We start from the raw sequence: 21165 nt of genomic DNA on the forward strand, positions 1-21165 counted from the left end.
TTAAAATGGTTATAGGTCAAAGCATTAAAAACTTCTTTGGGGATGGAGTGGCTATAAGGCGAACCCGGTTAGGAATCTGCCAGGGGTTAATTGCAACCCTGCATGAAAAGCAGTTAACAAGTGAGAATTAGAACACCCAGGAGGAAAAGAAAAATGTTTCCAGTGCCATAAGAAATAAACAACAAAGGAGAAATATTTCCTTTGGCTACCACTGCCTCCTTTTCAAAAGCTCAGAGGAGCTACGGGGAATGCCAAGGACTGGTTTTCTCTCAACTCCCTCTGAAACATTTGTCTTCATTACCACTCTTTTTAATCAGGGCTCCTTCATGAGTGTTTCTGCTCAGCCCCTAAGGGGCAGCTCTGGTCTGCGATAAATCAGAGTCCACACCGCAAGTCACTAATCAGCACTCCCAGGGAAAGAAAAACAGAGAAGTGCAGACCACTACACTGAAAAGGACTGGCGGCTCACAGGCCTCAAGGAAGAAAGGCCTTTATGTAGAAATAATAAATTAGTGGAGGTGGAATAGCACTCCAATGTCTAGGACTTATTTTAAAATCTCAAACGCAAATTGTTCACACTTAATCATAAGAGTTTAGAAGATAATTTCGTTTTAGCAATGTAAGGCAGATTATGAGTTTGCTTAATGAATCGAATTTGTACCCCCAGCTCAATGATTTTGATACCTAACTCAAAACTTAGTTAAGACTCAGAGATGTCATTGAGAAATAAAACAAAAAATTCCAGGTGAGGACTCTAATGTCTATAATATGACTGTTACTTTGCTTAAATGGAACTAGGATCATAAAATTATGAACATATTGTATTTTTTCTCTGGAAAGGATCTTAGAAATAATCTAAGAAAAAGACTAAATGGAGTGGCTAGAAGTCAGCAGAGCTTGTTAGTAGCACAGTTTACTCTAGAAACTAGGATTCCAAACATCTTACACAACTATAGATCTCATGCATGAGTCAATACTGAAAAATCACCACTTAACAGAGAAAAGTGAAGAGTAGAATATGAATCAGGAAATGTGGGCTACAGTCCTATGTCCACCACTTACTCGCTTACCTTGGCTAAATCACTGAACACTCTGAGTCTCAATTTCTTCACCTGTAAGACGGGGTTTACATATTTCCTGCATATATTATAGGGCTGCTGCAATATATATACAAGGTATTATTAAATTATTATAAATGACTTTTCTGAGAGGTAGAATGGGCTGAAGAGCTAACGGGATTCAGGTGAAGTAGAGAAAATTCACTTTTCAGAGGAAGACAGATACAGATTGTAGCAAATACTACTAGAATCCTAGGATACAAGCTTAGGTATGAAATCACCCCTGAGACACAAAATCAGACCATAGTGTGGAATGCAAATTAGCAAGCCAAGAGTTGAGTCCATGGCTTCCAAAATAGATGCTAACTTTTCTAATGGCAAACCTAAGACCTACTTTATATCTATCTGCCTATGACAAAGTGAGGATGGCATGGACTCCAGAAAGAAATCATAGGAGACACTTAGCCAAATACATGATGCCGTGTGGCAGTAAAGGCAACACGCCTGCCTAGGAGCCAAGACGTACTGCTGTTCCAGCTTTGTTGGTATGTTATTGCTTGTTGTCTGTGAAAGCTGAAGCATGATAATGTCATCTCACCATGGCCTGACAGATATGGATATTGTCCTTACACAGAGCACAGAGGAGCCCCCCTCTGAGGCAGAGTCATAGGTATGCAAAAATGCTAGTTTTCCTACACTCCAATATTATTAAAATATAACTAAGGAACTAGCATCCGTCAAAGTGATGAACACTTCCTGAATCTAACTGCATAAAACAGCCTCCTGTTTTTCCTAATGTAACCAGAACCTTTGTCTGTCATTAACTTTATGAAGAAAAACTCTCATAAGACCTCAGGAGAAACACTGTTTGATACTGATCTTAGGAGCCAGGATCTGACCTGCTTGGAGCCCAACTGAACTAAAAAGAAGGACAATTTGATTAGACTGCAGGTGTTTATAGAAGGGATATACAAGAAGCATGGCTAGAATTTTGAATCTTCATTCAAAATACTAGACTTCATATTGTAAAACGGGAGCAATGAAATGATGAAAGCAGTATTTGAGGAAGAAGTTTCTATCAGCATTATGTAGGATAAACTCAGGGAAGTGGCAGGTTCAGACAGACTGACATTTGGGGGACCAAGGTTGACACTGCTGCAGTGCTCCAGGCAAGAGGTAATTAAGAATCAGTTTTGTGGCCATTCTGATGAATGGGGGCAAGGGGTTTCCTTGGCTTGTACTGACTATTCTCTTGGATATAAGAGAATTAATCACACTGTAATAGGGAAGAACAAATCCAACTCCACATTAGATCTGTTTCTTTTACTTTAACCTCTGTATTCTATTGCTTTAAGAGTGTTGCCTATAGCCTGAAATATACAGAATAGCCCATTCTCAAGGCTCTGATCTTTAAGAGTATAACACTTTTTCATTCACATAGAGATAAAAAGTTGCAGAACAGAGAATAACATTTGTCTTGTTGGAGTTTTACAGGAACATTGAGACCTGACCTACCTAGACAGCTGCAAGAACAAAGGATTCCAACACCAAGAAGTGTGCAATAACCAACCATGCCCCTTCCCTCATCTTGCCTTTAAAAATACTTTGCTGAAACCCTTTAGGGAGTTCAGGGATGTTTAGGGCATAAGCCACCCATTCTCCCTGCTTGGCCCTGAAATAAACCTTTTTCTGTTCCAAATGTTGATGTTGTTTCGGTATTGCTTTGTACAGACTAATTGCTCATAGTTAACTGGGAAGATATTTTATATTTGTTGGTTTTTAAGGAGCTCTGAAAGTTAGAACTAAGAGGAATACTTATGCAATTATTATTAAATACTATTAAGAATTTGAAAGAGCTTTAGATTAAAAAGTATTGACAGTAAATTTAGAGTTAGTCATATAAGCTCAGTAAAGTTGAATGTGGGTCTTTCAGCTGTCTACCAAATATGTGATTAGAACAGCTGGGCAGATGCCATTAGGGAATCATCCATATGCTCTCGGGGACCTGCCAACTGTCTGAGCCACAGAAGCAGAGTGTGGGTGATAACGCTGAGAATCCAAAATGGCCTTTACAAACAACAACACACCAAGAATCACTCACGGTCTAAAGAAAAGCACCAGCAGATTTGTCAAGTACAGATACGGATTTTATTTTGCTTTTAAATGTTGGAATTAAACCAGATACAATTTCATGATGTGCTATGAGAAATGAATAAGTCTACCTTATACACAAAAATGGCTTCCGTAGACCCTGAAGAACAGCTCAGCAGAAGAAATAAATCGAGGTGTAGTTCCTAAATATGGGCAGAGAAGAACATAGAGAAGTTCATGGGACAATGAAAGGTGTCCAACAAAGGCGCTAAAACTGAGGATCTGCACCTCCCTGTACAGGACCTCGGGGTCTCCTCAACCTCACACGTGAGAGCAAAGCTCCTCCTCTCTGTTTTCCTGAGTACTGTAAGGAAAGGAGGCTCAAAGTCTTGGAGGTTGAAAATCAAGTCTGGCTGCTATAAAGCAACCCCTCTCAGATATATTCTCATTCCTGACAAATACCCACCCACCGGCAGGCCTGGGAGACACATGGCGACCAGAGCAAGTTGTCAAAACTTATCATTATAAAACGTCCATCTTCCCAAAGTACAACCTTTGCTCAACGCAGTGTTTTCCTTGGAAGACAGCTCTTCTGAGAGCTATAAAAAGGTGGTTAGAATTGATGAGGTAAGCTCTTGTAGTCAAGCTAACCATCATGTTAAAAATGTAAAGGTGAATAATGATGGTGGAATGCTTAACCAAAACCAAAAACTAATAACAACAACAAAATTCATTAATTATGTCCCTCTACTTCAAAGAATTTCATAATTCTTAGCATTCCTCTTTTGAGAAAAGAAAACTGCGTGCAAATTTTACGGCCCTCCTACTTTAATTTCCTTTCTTACGCCATACCCTCAGATGGCTAGCCTGGTGCTACGTGGCCTAGGCTACATACAAAATTCACAGCTCTTTGCCTGATCTCATGATCCTCTATCAAAAAACAGCACTTTCAAAAGTGTTTCCTGTCTAGTTCTGCCATTGCGTGAGTATTGCCTTGGCTGGATCCGCTGCCAAATTAAGTCCCTTTGGTAAAAAAAACTGCAGGGAACTCAATACAGCCCTGTCCCCCCTCTACCTTAGGTTTGACATCCGGAAGTGACTTAGGAAGTACTCTAATGGTTACCAAATTTTTGGAAACTGATTTAACTTTCCTGAGCTAAACATGTGTTTAGGAGAGACTACATCACTAATCATCACTTGACCCTGTGACAGACCAAAATTTGCTGATTTTTTTTTCCCTTAAAAAAAAAAGAAAGAGAGAAAAAAACAACTTTTATCAGCTAGCACAATGATGTAAATGCAAAATCATGTTGTGAGATGACTGCAAACATGCTGATTTCCAGATGTTGGACAAGATAGTGCAGAAACACCGAAAAGGACAGTTAACAGTTTCTGTCACAAACTCTGCTGGGTTACTTGCTTTCTGGGGACTTTACACAGCTGTCAAACCATTTAGGATAGAGAAGAACTGAAGGTTTCTTGTCAGTTGGCAAATTCTAATCCATCGACTCTGGGTAAAAAGAACTTTGTCTCTGAAAACACAGACAATTTTCCAAATCTATTATTATTACTGTGATCAGAAATAACTACAGTGTGTAATTTACTCAAATATATATTTATTGTTGCCATACGTTTTATTTAAATAAGCTTGTACACCAATCATAGAAGGTACAAATCTAGAGCAAAGCTCTGCACATTCCACTAAATATCCCCTCCATATATCAGCCATAGATAAAATCATGTCAAAACAGAATAGCTCAGGCTGTCCCTGCTGCATGGGCTTCTTTTTTATGGACTCATCCTTGACTCACACTATTCCTGGTGGGAGTCTTCCCCAAAAAATCCAGATTTAGTTGTCAGATTTACACTATCAAAAAATCTCTAAAATGAGTGGGTTCCTTAAAAGAAAAGCCAAACTCTGGGTAATTACATTCAAATTCCTTAATCACATTTTCTGAGCTCAATGGGAATTGTGGTGTTTCTTTCCTGAATATCTTCTCCAAAGCCACATAAATGCAATACAGATTCTTCCTCCAAAGGGATATGGAACATAAGGAGTCCCCCTTGGCAAAATGTTAGTTTCAAGTGTATGCTTCTTGTCTTTTTCATGCAGCTAGAAACAGTATATGTGTATGTATATATTCATGTAGGTGTGCATTTTTATCACCCTCCTCACATTTCACCCCCCCCCCAAAAGAAACAAGGGGGAAAAAAAGGATACAGAGCATCTCAGGAATATTTGCAAGCATATAGTTTACCAACAGTGTTAGACATTATTATTGCAAGTCAGTAATATTTGCTTCTTTCCCACCTCTGGGCTAATAAGAGGATTGTACTTCCCCATCCCCTTAAAGCTCTAGTCCATTAGTCTCAAACACAACTTTCTGTGATAATGGAAATGTTCTGTATTTTGTGTTGTCCAGGATGGTAGATTTATAATGCAGCTAGTGCCACTGAGGAACTGAAGGACAAATTTTGTTTAATTTTCATTAGTTAGAATTTAGATAAGCAAATGCAGCTAGTGGCTATTGCACTGGACAGCACAGTTCTAACCCATGAATTGTGAGCAGAAGTGACCAGTGTGAGACCTCCAGTGTCCCCTTCCCCTTGCCATGGTCACCTGCAATAATTTGATGATGACGCTTTAGTTAATTGAGGTCCAAGAGTGGAGACAGCATGGAGCAGAGACTTCTGCAACCTCTGATGGACAATAATTTAGCCAGAAAAGTCACAAAATATACAAGAAAAAGAGTAGAGCAAGTACTGATCTTTGTTAAAACCCTATGGGGCAAATATTACCCACGAAAAGGTCAAGAAGCTCCTACTTCGCATGTGCAGGTGGTGGTGGAATGAGGAGGAAATGTAGCTGCTCAAACAAACTAAAACTATTCCTTAAGATGTAACATAATATAAAACCTGTGATATAAAGGTAGAGATGATCTTTTGTACCTTACTATATTTTCATAATACAATGCCTGGGATAAAGGGTGGCTGATTTATGACATCGTACTAACTGCTCAGAAAAACAACCCAAGAAGAAATCTTAACACATTTTATGTTATTGTTGCCATGGAAGACATTTTTGTATTCCAAGTAGAAAAAATATGTTTGTGAGTAATATTTTTCCCACAAAGAGAAAAATCCCCTAGTCATGGAAGAGTTAAAAGAGACCAAAATTAGACACAGTTCATGTTAAAGGTTAGAAGAATAATCAGTCATTTGAAAAACACTACATAAACATTTTTCCGGATGCAATTTTCAGTCCAAGGATACATTTCCCAGTAGAAATCAGCAGCTAAAAAGGAAATCATTTCGTCTCCATAAGTGCCAAATTGTATCCTGATTTTTCCTGGTCTGGCTCAACTTTCAAAACTAGTGGTTCAACTTCTGCAATCTTTCACCCAATGACTATGTAAACACATCTTTATAAGACAGACATAATCCTTGGGTGGGCCAATTTATGTTGGATTATGAAAATACTTAAAATACAAAATCATATAATGACTGTTGTCCTTTGGTTTTTCACGAAAAGGAAAGGAAAATCCAGTTAACATAGGCAGCGGTTACTGTGAAGATAATATGACACATATACGTTGCTTTCTCTTTTTCCAATATCTTTGAAAATAAATATTACTGACAAATCAGTAAAGGACTGCATCATATTTTGGGAAGGTGGCATGTAAATTAAGAATCTGCAAATATACCTCTGATGTGCTCCATCACATGCCACACTGTACCACACAATTGGAATGAATTAAACTACTCACACGAGGCCAGGAAAAATTCTCACCCTTGGAAGTACTTTGGATCTTCTGTATTCGGTCAGAGGTTATAGAAACATTAGTTTTAAGGATAAAGTAATCTTAAGTAAAAACCAAAGATTCATTCAGAATTTATTACTGCCTCTGATTCATATATACCTCGGATTATTCAGAACTCTCCACAACACAATTCAAGCAGAATATCAAGCCTATAGCTCGGAAAAATCATAAATTTAAAATCTGCATAGAAAGATAAACTCTGCTTTTTCACTTCCCCCTTGAAATTCTAGAGCTTTTATAGTCAACTACAAAATGCATCATGAAAAGCCTATCTTCAATATTTAGCATGTGGTGGGGAAGAATTTTAACTTTTCCTCCAATGAATAAAGTTATGTAAAAGAAGACATTTGGGGAGTCTTCGGAGAGTGCAGAATAAATTATTGCTGTAAGATCTGGAAAAGTTTGGTAGGATGTTAAGAGATTTCCACATCTGTGTCTATACATTCATGTCTTGGGAATAATGTATCTTCAAAACCATTCACAGAAAAATGTTGTAAAGTACTCCTCCCTTCAGTAAGCAAAGCTTATGAGTTGCAATCACAAAGATTTCATTTCACCATACGTTATTGAGAATTAATCAAACATCCATGATTATATTCACAAAAATGATTTCTGTAAATATTGTTAAAAGTTATAACAAAGCAAAGAATTTTAAGTAGCTTAATTCTATAAATTTTTGACAATTTATAGTATAACTCTATGAATAATCTTCTAATGGCTATATTAGCCCTTCATCTTTGCTCCTGAGAAAACAAATAAATATGTCACTGAAGCAGCATGAACAGACTATAGAAATGAACACAGCACAATGCACATTTTCTTTCCTGTGCTAGGAGAGGCTGATGAATGATATAATTTTTTAATTCACAAAATTTTAACTGAATGTAAGAACATATTAGAGTTGCATTTTCCTGTTCAAATGACTCATTCTGTCCAAATCAGCATGAAGCATTTAATTAAATATTTTCATTTAACTCTAATTTGAAAGACACAAAAATTTTAACTTGTTTGCCAAAATTAGAAAATCCTTAGTTCTTCTGAAAAGAATATACATATATAAACGTTCAAAACTAAAAATTAAAGGTTGATTATTTAAATCTTGCTTTTAAATTAAAATATTTTGCATTCCTTTCTGATTTAAAACACTCTCCAATGAAAGCCACCATTATTTATAAGCGAAGAAAGAAAAGGGAATTTGTCTTACTTCTCCCCACTCCTCACTTTGCCATTGTCACCTGTATCTATTTCCAGGAAGCCAATATTCATTAGGGTTAATCTGCCTACTAAATGAATAAACAAAGGATTTCTCTGTCACTAAGAGGCCAGGTGAGCCGATAGCATCTTCTAACACAGAAAATCATCTGTACCATACAGCTCAGGAAATTACCTGCTGCAATCCCACACCTGGGATCATTTGGCAGGTAGATCTCTAATGTTGAGTAATACATGGAAAATTGACTATAACGATTTTTTCAAAGGACTGAAAATCTTACATATTTTAGAACAGAAGAACATTTTTATGGAATTAACTTTATAAGTCACCAAGGAAAACTAGTAAAAAAAAAAAAAAAGAAAAGTTTTCCATGATTTTCCCCTAAATACTAACAGTGGATGTAAGAACTAATGCCAAAGTGCCAAAATGCAATGAAATAAGAACCGATACAACACCAATATTTTCATGAATCACATGATCTTAAAAATATATATACATAACAATTCTAGAATAGAATGCAGTCAACAAACTAAATTTAAAAAATACATTATCATAATCCCTACCTGTACAGACTGATAAATTCAGACCAAATAAAGCTACATGAATGCAGTGGTTCATCAAGATGCCAGGAAAAGAACCCAAGGCCAATTATTTGTTAATACATTAAATTGATAACATTGCCTCTCCATGTTTCCCTTTATGGAGTAGAATCCCAGGTCTTACTTCCGTAAAGAAATCATTTTTCCAGCTAAATAATCCAACAGGAAACCATTGGTAATAAATAAGCAAAACAAAAGTAAAAGAAATGAGGTCAAAGATATGTGACCTCTCTCCAAATGTTGGGGGTGGGAGAAGAAATATATCCTAGGTATTACTTTTAAATAATATTTGATAGCTTAAAAACCATGTGGTATAAGCAGATAGAAGAACCAGAGGACTGATTTGATTAGGTACAAGACACTGCAGCAACAAAACTCATTTACAAAACATGAAAACAAATAGTGGTTAGGGATTATTACCCTCTCACATAGGTTCAATCCTACAAGTGGGCCTAGCTGTGATATAGAATGAAATAAGACTAAATCTATCAGCTTTTGTGCCAGTGAGAATCAACCAATGTGCGACCCTTGGCACAAGAGGCCATTACGTAGCTGAAACTGGTGCTATATTTATTCAAGTTTTAATAATACACTCGCTGAGAAAAGGAGTCAAACTACTAGGCAGATAATATATCATTCTCTAGAGGGAGTAGAGACTGAAGAATGAAAAGACTTAGGAAAAGGGTCAGTCAACATTTAATGAGTACTTACTGTTTGTCAAACCCCATAGGAAACAGGAGTGGGTTTGCTCAAGGGTGATAAAAAACAGATACAGTCTTTGTACACGGTATGTGTTATCAATATTATTATCAATGCATTTGAATTTCTTAGCTTCACAAGCGTTCCCTGGTTGTTTTTTATACTGTATGTGTCCGGAGAGGTGTCCATATAGGCTAGCAGTGCTATCAGTGGGAAACAGTGACAATGAGGACTGAGCCCCATGCACACTGCACCTAAGGAAGTGCAGAGTGGAAAAAAAGAAAAAGGACTTACTCAAAATGTGGGATCTTTCATAGTTTTTTATCTGTTGGGCCAGGTTTTCTGAAATCAGCCATTTAAACATAAGTCAAAGTAAATGCAAACTGTCTGCGACTCCCAATAGCCATCAGCTTATATTGTTGTATTGACAACAGCTGCAAAATATATGAATGTCATATATACATATTCCTGAATTTATTTTTGCTGAGAGGGTTTTTTGGTGTATGTGGGAAAATTCAGCATGTCAGTTTAAGGAAATGTATATGATTTCCCTTTCAAGATCCTACAAAAACATATGGAAGCAAGATAATGTTTGTCCTGACCTGCCAAAATCCTGGGGAGATCATCTCAAATCCACATCACATTCCTGAGTACTAATGCTCACACTGGGGCTTTTGCATTAGCAGATGTGTGAAAATGCATGTACTCAGAGAACTCCCTCATGGCTTCACATCTAAAGAAGCTCTTCTACAACAGCTATTCCAGCCAAAAGCTGAAATGATATTTCCAAGTTAAGTATACCTTCATTTAAGCCAGTGTCTGGACAGAAAAATTCAACTGAAGGGTTTGTTATTTGGCTCAGAACCAAGAGGAGCCTGAGCGAATGTTAGACAGATTTTCAGGAGGCCTCCCCCGCTCCATTCCCAGTCCTTGAGTTGCATCAAAGACTCTGGGAATTTTCCTTCACTCATGTAACAATTTCCCATTTCAAACCCATGCCTGAAAGAGGCATGCACTAGATTTTCGTTGTGATTAAAATAGGGGGCAGGGTCTGTTCGATACTGTCACTAGTTCATTATTTAGGCTGTGGCCAAAAACATACTAAGAACATTAACAAAACCAAACTACCTTTGCATACTTTCTTTAAAATTTTCCCTTGTAAAAAAATAACAGATTTTTAAGCCTTATGTAAGTAACACAAGCTCACTGTAGAAAACTTTGGAAAAACTTTAAAGAAGAAAGTTAAAAATGCCCCATATCCCACCACTCAGAGGTTAAATACTATTTATATTTTGCTCTGTTTCCTTCTAGTTTCTCAAATGTACAAAATACAGTTCTGTTATCCTTCTACACATTTATAATGGCAAAATGAAAAGCAGTGGTCACAATCTGAGTTAGAGAAAAAGCATTAAACAACAAAAAAAGCATTAAATCTAGAAATGTTAAAAAGGACACCTAGTACATTACATTCTACAATGAAGCCTTAGCAGTTATGCATATTTGTATATCACATAACATGGACATTATATGGCAAAACTACAGAAGTAGAAGGAGAAATAAAGAGAAAAGTATTAGTAGCATGAGAGTTTAATTCACCTTTCTAAGTCCAGGATAGGATACATACGGCATCAGAAGACACAAAAACATAATTAATGAGGTAAATCTAACTGATATAAACACAACTTTATATCTTGAAAACAGAGAATATATCCTTTTTTCAAGTGCGCATAATAAATATAAATTCACAGGAAGTAAGCATTTTCGCCACAAAATAAAATCTGATCTAAACAATCTTCCAGATCTAATTAACAATTTACAGGAAATTTCAGGGACAAAAGAACACCATGGGGATATAGTCAGCAAAATCCTATTTGTGGGAAGGGAAACACTACAGGATACATGTTTCTTTAAAAACTGATGGAATAGAACCCTATATTTTAAGATACTCTTATGAGAGATATCAACCAATTGGAATGTATGGGTCTTATTTGGAACATGATTTTTAAAAATGAGATAATCAGGGAAATTTAACATGAATTGGAAATTTGATATTAAAGCATTATTGCTATTTTTTTCAGGAGTGATAGTATTTTGCTTTAAAAGAAGTTTATTTTTTGGAGATATGTGTGGATATATTTACAGATGAAATAATGTCTGAAATTTGCTTCAAAATAATCTGGTGGGGTAGTGGGGTAAGATATGAAACTAGTCTGGCCATGAGTTCTTACTTGCTGAAGCTACCTGATTGTTAGGGGGTTTGTAATGTTATTCCTTCTATGTTTGCGTATATTTGAAATTTTGTATAATAAGGTGTTAAAGGAAGAGAGCGTGTATGTGCGCATGAACGCATGCATGCGCACACACGCGCAGACCCACAGAAACTGATGATAGCAAGTGTAGATAATTCTTTTGAGGAGTTATACTTTAAACGAAAGAAATGGGTCTGTAGTTGATATTGCTTTTAAAATGGACCTCATGGTTCATTCATTTTTATTTAAAGTTCTACTTTGTGTAGAGAGATATCAAAAATATTATCACTTCTTGAAATCTAGTGACTGTTTAGATATTTGCTATATTATATATTTATTTAAATTTTTTCTATAAGTTAGAAAATTTTCACAATAAAAAGTTATGAATTAAACTTCCTACTCATTGCCAAGACAAAAAATTATCTTAGCAATTCTTGCCTGTTGATACTTTCAAATGCAGTGTTAAGAGTCAAATAAAATCCACTGCTAGGGCTTCCCTGGTGGCGCAGTGGTGGAGAGTCCGCCTGCCGATGCAGGGGAGATGGGTTCGTGCCCCGGTCCGGGAAGATCCCACATGCCATGGAGCGGCTGGGCCCGTGAGCCATGGCCGCTGAGCCTGTGTGTCCGGAGCCTGTGCTCCGCAACGGGAGAGGCCACAACAGTGAGAGGCCTGCATACTGGGAAGAAAAAAAAAAAAAAAAAAAAAATCCACTGCTATTTTGACTGGGATTGTAAAAAAGTTCAGAACTAATTTTGGAATAACTGCAATTTTTACAATACTCAGTTTCCTTCTTCAGAAACCTGATATATTGTTAGTTTATGCAAATTATATTACTCTGAAGAGTTTCACCCTTTTTTTTTTTTTGGTACACTTTCTATATTTCTTCTTAGGGTTATTCCTAAGTACTTTATGTTTTCTGGTATTATTATGAGTACATTTTTAAAAAAATTAGATTACTTAATTAGTTTTCACTGTTTTACAGAAAGAGTATGGATGTTTTACATATGAACCAAGTATCTGATCAGTGTAATAAGTTCATTAAAACTTGATGCTCTTGAATTCTCTGTCAAAAAAAATTATATTGTCTGAAAACATAATTCAAAATCAATCTGTAAATGATTTTGTAACTATATCTCTTCCTTATGTTTTATATATTACTGCATTGTCTGGAATTTTCAGAGTAATTATATAAAAATGGTCATGGCATGATTGCCTTTTTCATGATTTTAGAAGGAATGCCGATAATATTCCACATTAAATATGATGCTGCTGTTTGGTTTAAGATTTGGTTTAAGATTCCTTATTATTTACAGAATTTACCTCTCTATTCCTAGTTATCTCAAGAGTAAATCTCATAAATAACTGCTGAATTTTATCAAATGCTCTTTCCGCAACTAGTGAGATTATTATGTTCTCTTAGTGGACCAATATTATATATTACGACAACAGATTTTTTAATATGGGAATAAATAATATTTGGTCATTGTAGATGATTCTTTTATCGTAGTGTTCAATTTTTTTTTTTTTTTTTTTTTTTGCGGTACGCGGGCCTCTCACTGTTGTGGCCTCTCTCGTTGCGGAGCACAGGCTCCGGACGCGCAGGCTCAGCGGCCATGGCTCACGGGCCCAGCCGCTCCGTGGCATGTGGGATCTTCCTGGACCGGGGCACGAACCCGTGTCCCCTGCATCGGCAGGCGGACTCTCAACCACTGCGCCACCAGGGAAGCCCCGTAATGTTCAATTTGGTTGGTTGGTATTTTACTTGATATTTATGAATCTAAATTCAAATGTAAGAATGATGCTTAGTTCTCTTTATTTTAATGCTATGTTTGTTAGGTTTTACTCATTCATTTTTAAAATGCTCTCTTATAGGGGATTAGAAAACTCCTGTCCTCAATAGGTGTTAAAAAGTTCCTGAATGCTAATGCTACTTATTATGAAATAGGAAAAGGCAAGAGGCCACAGTCTACAAGCACAAAGATGAGATAATGGCTTCCACATCACTTAACTGTCAGCCTTCCTTAGTGTGAAGTGTTGTATCTAGAGACTCCCAACCAAGCAACTGTTTAAAAATATTAAAGTAATTGACTAACAAAAGAGCTGTCAACTTTTTGGAAGATAACTTAAAAACTTTTTTTTGGCAAGGTCACTAAGGAATAAGAAACGAGAAAGCCAGATTAGAAACAAACAATATTCATTTCAAATTGTAGCACCAAAATCTTGAGAAGTTAGTGCTGATTTTGGTAAATGTTACTGAACATTTCTATAACTCACTGGAGTCCTTAGTACTAGTTTGCTACAGTTTATGATAGAATCTACATAGTGACCTGGAGAAAGGATAGGTTCTTTATGTTATAAGGTGCATTACATCCCTGAGTAATGACATTTCAATTGCAAGATATTCAGAACACAAAGGAACTAAATGGAGGCAGTAACTCAAGTCACCTACCATATGAGAGACAACAGTAGCTTACTGAGCTATGTGCTCATCTCTGCCGCTTTCTGTAGAGAAGCCTAAGTTTGAGGTCTCTGCAGATTTACTAGTCTTTAGCAGAGAAGAGATTGGTCTACAAATTCTATTTGTAAATGAATGAAGCCAGGTAAAAGAGATGGAGGGGAAGCAAAGCTGTGCTCCTACTTAGCAAGACTCAAGACCCCAAAGCCCATTTCATATTCAGTCAAGGCATATTCTATGTCCATCAATGTTTCAGTGTTTTACCCTCCCAGATTTTTGCAACATGTTTCAAAAAGAGAAACAGTGTTGACAAATTTTAGTTTAATGTACATGAAATGTCTAGCTTGGCTTTAAACTTGTGTCATATTGAACATGATGCTCTAAAAATACTGGTAAAGTAAAAGCAAGCAAGGAAGAATTGAAAAATTCAAATGTACCTACCATTACAGTATGGTCTTCAAAGTCTAAAATATTTACTGCGGAGGAAAAGCTTATTGACTCCTGATACTGACCAAATCGGGGACAAATTGTTCACATAAGATATATTTTCATACACATACAGACAGAAAAATGCATATATATTTTTGCCGAAAGATTTGAGTAAATTGCACAAACTGATTCCACTTAGTGGAAAATAGAGTAGATGTACGTTTCTCTACCTAAGTACAACTAAAAACCCTGGACATTAATTACAGCTGACCCTTGAATAACAGGAGTTTGAACTGGGTGGGTCCACTTACAGAGGAATTTTTTTTCAACAATAAATACTATAATACTACACAATCTGCTATGCAAAACCATGGGCATTAATTGCAGCTGACCCTTGAATAACATGGGCTTCAATTAGGTGGGTCCACTTATACGGGGATTTTTTTTTCCAACAGTAACTACTACAATACTATGCAACTTGCAGATGCAGAACCGGAACCGGGGGTATGGAGGGCCAATTTTAAGTCATACATGGATTTCCGACTCCGCAGTGAGTAAGCACCCCTAATGCCCACGATGTTCAATGGTCAGTTGTACGTACAAAATAAACATAAGACTCTGGAGGGTGAAGAAGAGGCGGCAGGACAGCTAGGACCTTCAGGACACAAAGAATAACACAAGGAACGTGAGGTCCTTGGGGTTTGTTTTTGCCTCAAATATCCCAGCTTTGGAGGTGAAGAGGCCAGCAACCTGAAAATGCCAATGGAAAAGGACAAAAAGAAGTCTGAACAAAAGCCTGATCTCTCTAGCCAAAGGAATAGGAAAGGGGCAGCCTTGCAAGGAAGAGACTTTTAGAAAATAACTGCTCTACTATAGACAAACACCAAAGGAAAAAACTGTGGCTCCACCACCACCCATGCCAGCAAAAGCCAAGTGGGGAGGCTGGACTTCCGCCCTCCTGAGACTATAACGAGATGCCCAACACCCAACTGAGGCGGTGCCAGAAAAGGCTAAGTAGGTTGTCAGGACTTGAATTCCTTCCAGCCATTAACAAGAACTAGCCCCCAATCCACGCAGTGGTGGTACAGAACAAACAGGGAACTTGGACTGCCCTCACTCGCTGCTCCCAGCAGTAGAGAGGCGCCCCTGCTCCTTCCCACTCGTGAGCTGTGAGTACAGGCCTAGAAGAGGGTCAGGAGGACTTCTGTCATCATTCAGCAGTAATGAAGCCACATGGTGAGCTGAACTACCATTTCTGCCCAATAGTCCCCTGACCTTGAAGAGTAACGTTGGCCAAGCAAGACTTCTACCTCCACTTGGCAGAGTGAGGCACAGTGCTCAACTTCCCTGCCACGGTGGTGTCAAGAAAGCCAGTTAAAACAAAAGCTTTAAATAAGATCCAAATCTTAGGAAAATGCCTAGGTTCAAACTGAAAATCACCGGACATACCAAGAACCTGGAAGATGTCAAACTGAATGAAAAAAGGACAATCAATAGACACTAACACCAAGATTACCAAGATGTTTAAATTATCTGTGAAAGATTTTTCAAATGCCGTGATAAAAATGTTTCAAAGAGCACCTATGAACATGCTAGAAACAAATGTAAAAATAGAAAGCTTCAGCAAAGAAAAAGAAACTCTCAGCAAAGAATTAGAAGATGTAAAGAAAAATCAAATGGAAATTCTGTACCTTCAACATACAATAAAATCAAAAGTTCAGTGGATAGATTCAATAGCAGAATGGAGGGACAGTAAAAAAGAATCAGTAAACTGTAAAAGAACAGTAGAAATTACCCAATCTGACAAAGACAGGAAAAACAGACTGAAAAATTAACAGAATCCCAGGGATTTGTGGGATTATTTTAAAAGATCTAACATGTGGGTCATAATGGGCCCAGAAGGGAAAGGGAAAGGAGATGGGACTGGAAAAGTATTTGAAAAAACAATGGCTGAAAACTAACTAAATTTTGCAAGAGACATAAATCTACAAAATAAAGAAGCTGGGTGAACCCATAACAGGACACTCTCAAAGACACCCATGAAAAGACATATCATAATGCAACTTCTGAAAACTAAAGACAGAAAGATACCTGAAGGCAGCCAGAGAAAAGTGACAGTTTACCTATAGGGGAAACACACCTCAAATGATAGCAGATTCCTCATCAAAAATACACGGAGGCTGGAAGAAACTGACACGGTATTTTTTTGAGTATTGAAAGAAAAGAACTGTCAACCCTGAATCCTGTACCCAGAGAAAATATATTTCATGAATGAAGGGGAAATCCAGACTTTCTCAGATGAACAAAAACAAAGAGAATTTGTTGTCAGCAGACTTACTCTAAAAGAATGGCTAAAGGAAGTTCTCCTAACAGAAAGAAAACAATAAAAGAAGGAACTTTAGAACACTGGATGGAAGAAAAAACATAGTAAACAAAAATATGAGTAAATATAATAGGTTGCGCTTCTCCTCTTGAGTTTTCTATATTATGTTTAAGAGCTGAAGAAAAAAGTAACACTCACCGATGTGGCTCAAATATATAAGATAATTATATTACAAATAGGGAGTGTAAAGGGACATAAAGGGAGGAAAGGCTTCACTCAATCTGGTAAAATGACACCAGTAGACTGTGATAAGTTATGCATAGTTAAGGTAATACACCTACAGCAACCACTAATAAAGCTATATAAAGTGGTATAATAAAAACAGGAAGGCAAGGGAAAGAAAACAAAAAACAAACAAAAACAGAATAGAGAATAAAAAATAAAAGAGCAGACTTACGCCCTAACATATAAATAATTACATTCAATATAAATTGTCCACAAACATGAAATAAAAGACAGAGGTTGGCAGAGAGAATTAAAAACATAAACTGTATGCTGTCTATAAGAAACTCATTGTAAGACATAATGATATACACAGACTGAAAGTAAAATTTGGAAAAAGGTATATGATCTTAAAATCAATGAGAATAGGAAAACTCCAGAAGGTAACAATGAACGGCTAATTAACATTTTCTCAAAGTCCAACATCAAAAGTAATCAAATGAGTATAAGTTAAACTTACTTTCCCCCCCAAAATAGAATGTGTTTATTTTTGATCTTTTAAGTATTAAATCATTTTTAAAAACTGAGGTGGTCAAAAGGTACAAACCTCCAGTTATAAGATAAATACGACTACAGATATAATGCACAACATAATTAATATAAGTAACACTGCTGTATGTTATGTATGAAAGTTGTTAAGAGAGTAAATCCTAAGACTTCTCATCACAAGGAAAAACATTTTTTTTTTCATTTTCTTCTATTTTGTATCTATATGAGATGATGGATGTTCACTAAACATATTATGATAATCATTTAATGTAAGTCAATTATGCTGTACACCTTAAGCCTATACAGTGCTGCATGTCAATGATATCTCAATAAAATGAGAAGAAAAAATATTTTAATTGAAATATAATTGACATATAACATTACTTTCAGATGTACAACATAATGTTTTGATATATGTATATATTGGGAAATGATCACAATAGTCTAGTTAACATCCAACACCAACTTATAGTTACAATTTTTTTCTGTGATGAGAACTTGTAAGATCTACCCTCTCAGCAACTTTCAAATACACAATGTAGTATTTTAACTATAGCCACCATGTTTTAACATTCCCAAGCCTCACTTATTTTTAAATTAGAATTTTGTACCTTTTGACCACCTTCACCCATTTCATCCATTTCCCTCCATCTATCAATACGTCCCCCCACCAGCAACCACCAGCCTGTTACCTGCATGTATGAGTTTTTGTTATTGTTTTTGTTTTTACTTAGATTCCACTTATAAAGTAAGGTCATATGGTATCTGTCTTTCTCTGTCTGACTGGCATAATACCCTCAAGGTCTATCCATGTTGTCACAAGGGCAGGATTTTCTTCTTTTTATGTCTGAATATTACAGTGTGTGTGTGTGTGTGTGTGTGTGTGTGTGTGTGTGTGTGTGTGTGTGTGTGTGTGTGTGTGTGTGTGTGTGTGTGTGTGTATAACATTTTCTTTACCCATTTATCCATCAACAGACACTTAGGTTGTATACATGTCTTGTCTACTGTAAATAATTCTGCAATGAACATGGGGATGCAGATATCTTTGTGAGTTAATGTGTTCCCCAGAGTGGACATTGCTGGATCATATGGCAGTTCTATTTTTAATTTTTTGAGGAACCTCCATACTGTTTTCCATAGTAGCTACACCAGCTTACACTCCGTAATCCTAGTTTACAGTACACAAGGATTCCCTTTTCTCCACATTCTTGCCAACACTTGTTATCTCTTGTCTTTTTCATGACAGCCATTCTAACAGGCTGTGAGATGATATCTCATTGTGCTTTTGATTTGTATTTCCCTGATAATTAGTGTGCTGAGCATATTTTCATGTACCTATTGGCCATTTGTATGTATTCTATGGGATTTCTCTTCAGATCCTCTGCCCATTTTTTAATCAGACATTTTTTTCTATTGAGTTGTATGAGATCTTTATATATTTTGGATATTATTCCTTATCAGATACATGATTTGCAAATACTTTCTCTCATTCTGCAGGATACCTGTATTTTGCAGGGGGGTGGGGGGGAGGGTTCTTTTGCTGTATAGAAACTTTTTAGTTTGATGTAGTCCCACTTGTTTGTTTTGCTTTTGTTGCCTTTGCTTTTGGTATCAAATAAAAAACCCAGTGTCAAGGAGCTTACCACCTATGTATTCATGAGTTCAGGTCTCATTCTGAGGTATTTAAACCATTCTCAGTTGATTTTTGTGCATAGGATAAGATAGTGGTCCATATTCTTGGCTTCTTTGTTGTAAATTAATTGACCATATATGCGAGGGTTTATTTCTAGGCTATCTATTCTGTTCTATTGATCTATTTTTTATGTCAATACTATATTTTTTTGATTACTATAGCTCTGTAATATAGTTTGAAATCAGGAAGCATGGTGCCTCCAACTTTGTTCTTTCTCAAGATTGCTTTTGCTATTTGGGGCCTCTTGCAGCTCCATACAGATTTTAAGATTGTTTTCTTTCTGTGAAAAATGCCATTGGAATTTTGATAGGGATTTCATTAAATCTGTAGATTGCTTTTGGTAGTATGGACATTTTAACAATATTAAATCTTCCAATCCATGATCATGGTATATCTTTCCATTTATAGGCACACCTCGTTTTATTGTACTTCACTTTATTGCACTTTGAAGATACTTTATTGCACTTTGAAGATACTGCATTTTTTACAAATTGAAGGTTTCTGGCAAACCTGTGTCAAGCAAGTTTACCAGCACCATTTTTCCAATAGCATTTGCTCCCTTCATATCTCTGTGTCACATTTTAATAATTCTCACATTATTTTAAACTCTTCACCAGCAAAAAGATTACTATTCCTTGAAGGCTCAGGTGAGGGTTAGCATTTTTTAGCAATATTTAAAAATTAAGGTACATACATTGTTTTTTTGGACATAATGTTAGTGCACACTTAACAGACTACAGTATATTGTAAACATAACTTTTGTATGTACTGGGAAACCAAAAAGTTCATGTGAAACACTTTATTTTGATATTCACTTTATTGCAGTGGTCTGGAACTGAAGAAGGTATGCCTGTATTTATGTCTTCTTCAGTTTCTTTCATCAATGTCTTAAGGTTTTCAGTGTACAGGTCTTTCACCTCCCTGACTAAATTTATACTTAGGTATTTCATTCTTTTTCATTTAATTTTAAGTGGGATTGTTTTATTAATTTCTCTTCTGATAGTTCAGTATAGTGTATGTAGTATATAGAAATGCAACTGATTTTTGTATGCTGCAACTTTACTGAATTTGTTTATTAATTCTCACAGTGTTTTGGTGGAGTTTTTAGAGCTTTCTATATATAATGTCATGTCATCTGTAAATAGTGACAGTTTTGCTTCTTCATTTCCAATTTGGATGCTTTTTATTTCTTTGTCTTGCCTAATAAATGGCAAGAGTGGGCATCCTTGTCTTATTCCTGACCTTGGAAGAAAATCTTTCAGCTTTTCACCATGTTGTTAGCTGTGGGCTTGTCATATATGGGCTTTATTAGGTTGAGGTATGTTCCCTGTATACCTCCTTTGTTGAGAGTTTTTATCATAAATGAATGTTGAATTTTGTCAAATGCTTTTTCTGCATCTATTGAGATGATCATATGATTTTTATCCTTCATTCTGTTAATGTGGTGTACCATACTGATTAATTTGTAGATGTTGACTCATCCTAGCATCCCTGGAATAAATCCCACTTAATCATGGTGGGTGCTCCTTTTTGTGTACTATTGAATTTGGTTTGCTAAATTTTGTTAAGGATCTCTACCTCTTGTTCATTAGGGATACTGGCCTGATTTTCTTTTCCTGTTGTGTCCTTGACTGGCTTTGGTAACAGGATAATGCTGACATCATGAAATGAGTTTAGAAGGGTTCTCTCTGCTTCTGTTTTTTGGAATGGTTGATAAGTACTGGTATTAATTCTTCTTTAAGTGTTTGGAAACATATAAACCA

General features: G+C 36.3%; 1 protein-coding gene across 9 annotated transcripts in view; it reads right to left on the minus strand.

Annotated features, from left to right (window-relative positions):
- BCAS3 (BCAS3 microtubule associated cell migration factor) overlaps positions 1-21165 on the minus strand; it is a 572946-nt gene that overhangs the window by 227843 nt on the left and 323938 nt on the right. Inside the window, exon 24 of one of the 9 annotated variants that reach the window (XM_067716307.1) lies at positions 3267-3352. The exons of the other annotated variants lie outside the window; for them this stretch is intronic. Within the exon in view, the coding sequence (XP_067572408.1) occupies positions 3282-3352 (71 nt within the window). The 3' untranslated portion in view covers positions 3267-3281. Of the gene's footprint in view, positions 1-3266; positions 3353-21165 lie in introns of those variants that run through there. 9 annotated transcript variants of the gene reach the window in all.

The sequence above is a fragment of the Pseudorca crassidens genome, chromosome 19 (assembly GCF_039906515.1).
Source record: "Pseudorca crassidens isolate mPseCra1 chromosome 19, mPseCra1.hap1, whole genome shotgun sequence".
Classification (NCBI taxonomy): Eukaryota; Metazoa; Chordata; class Mammalia; order Artiodactyla; family Delphinidae; genus Pseudorca; species Pseudorca crassidens.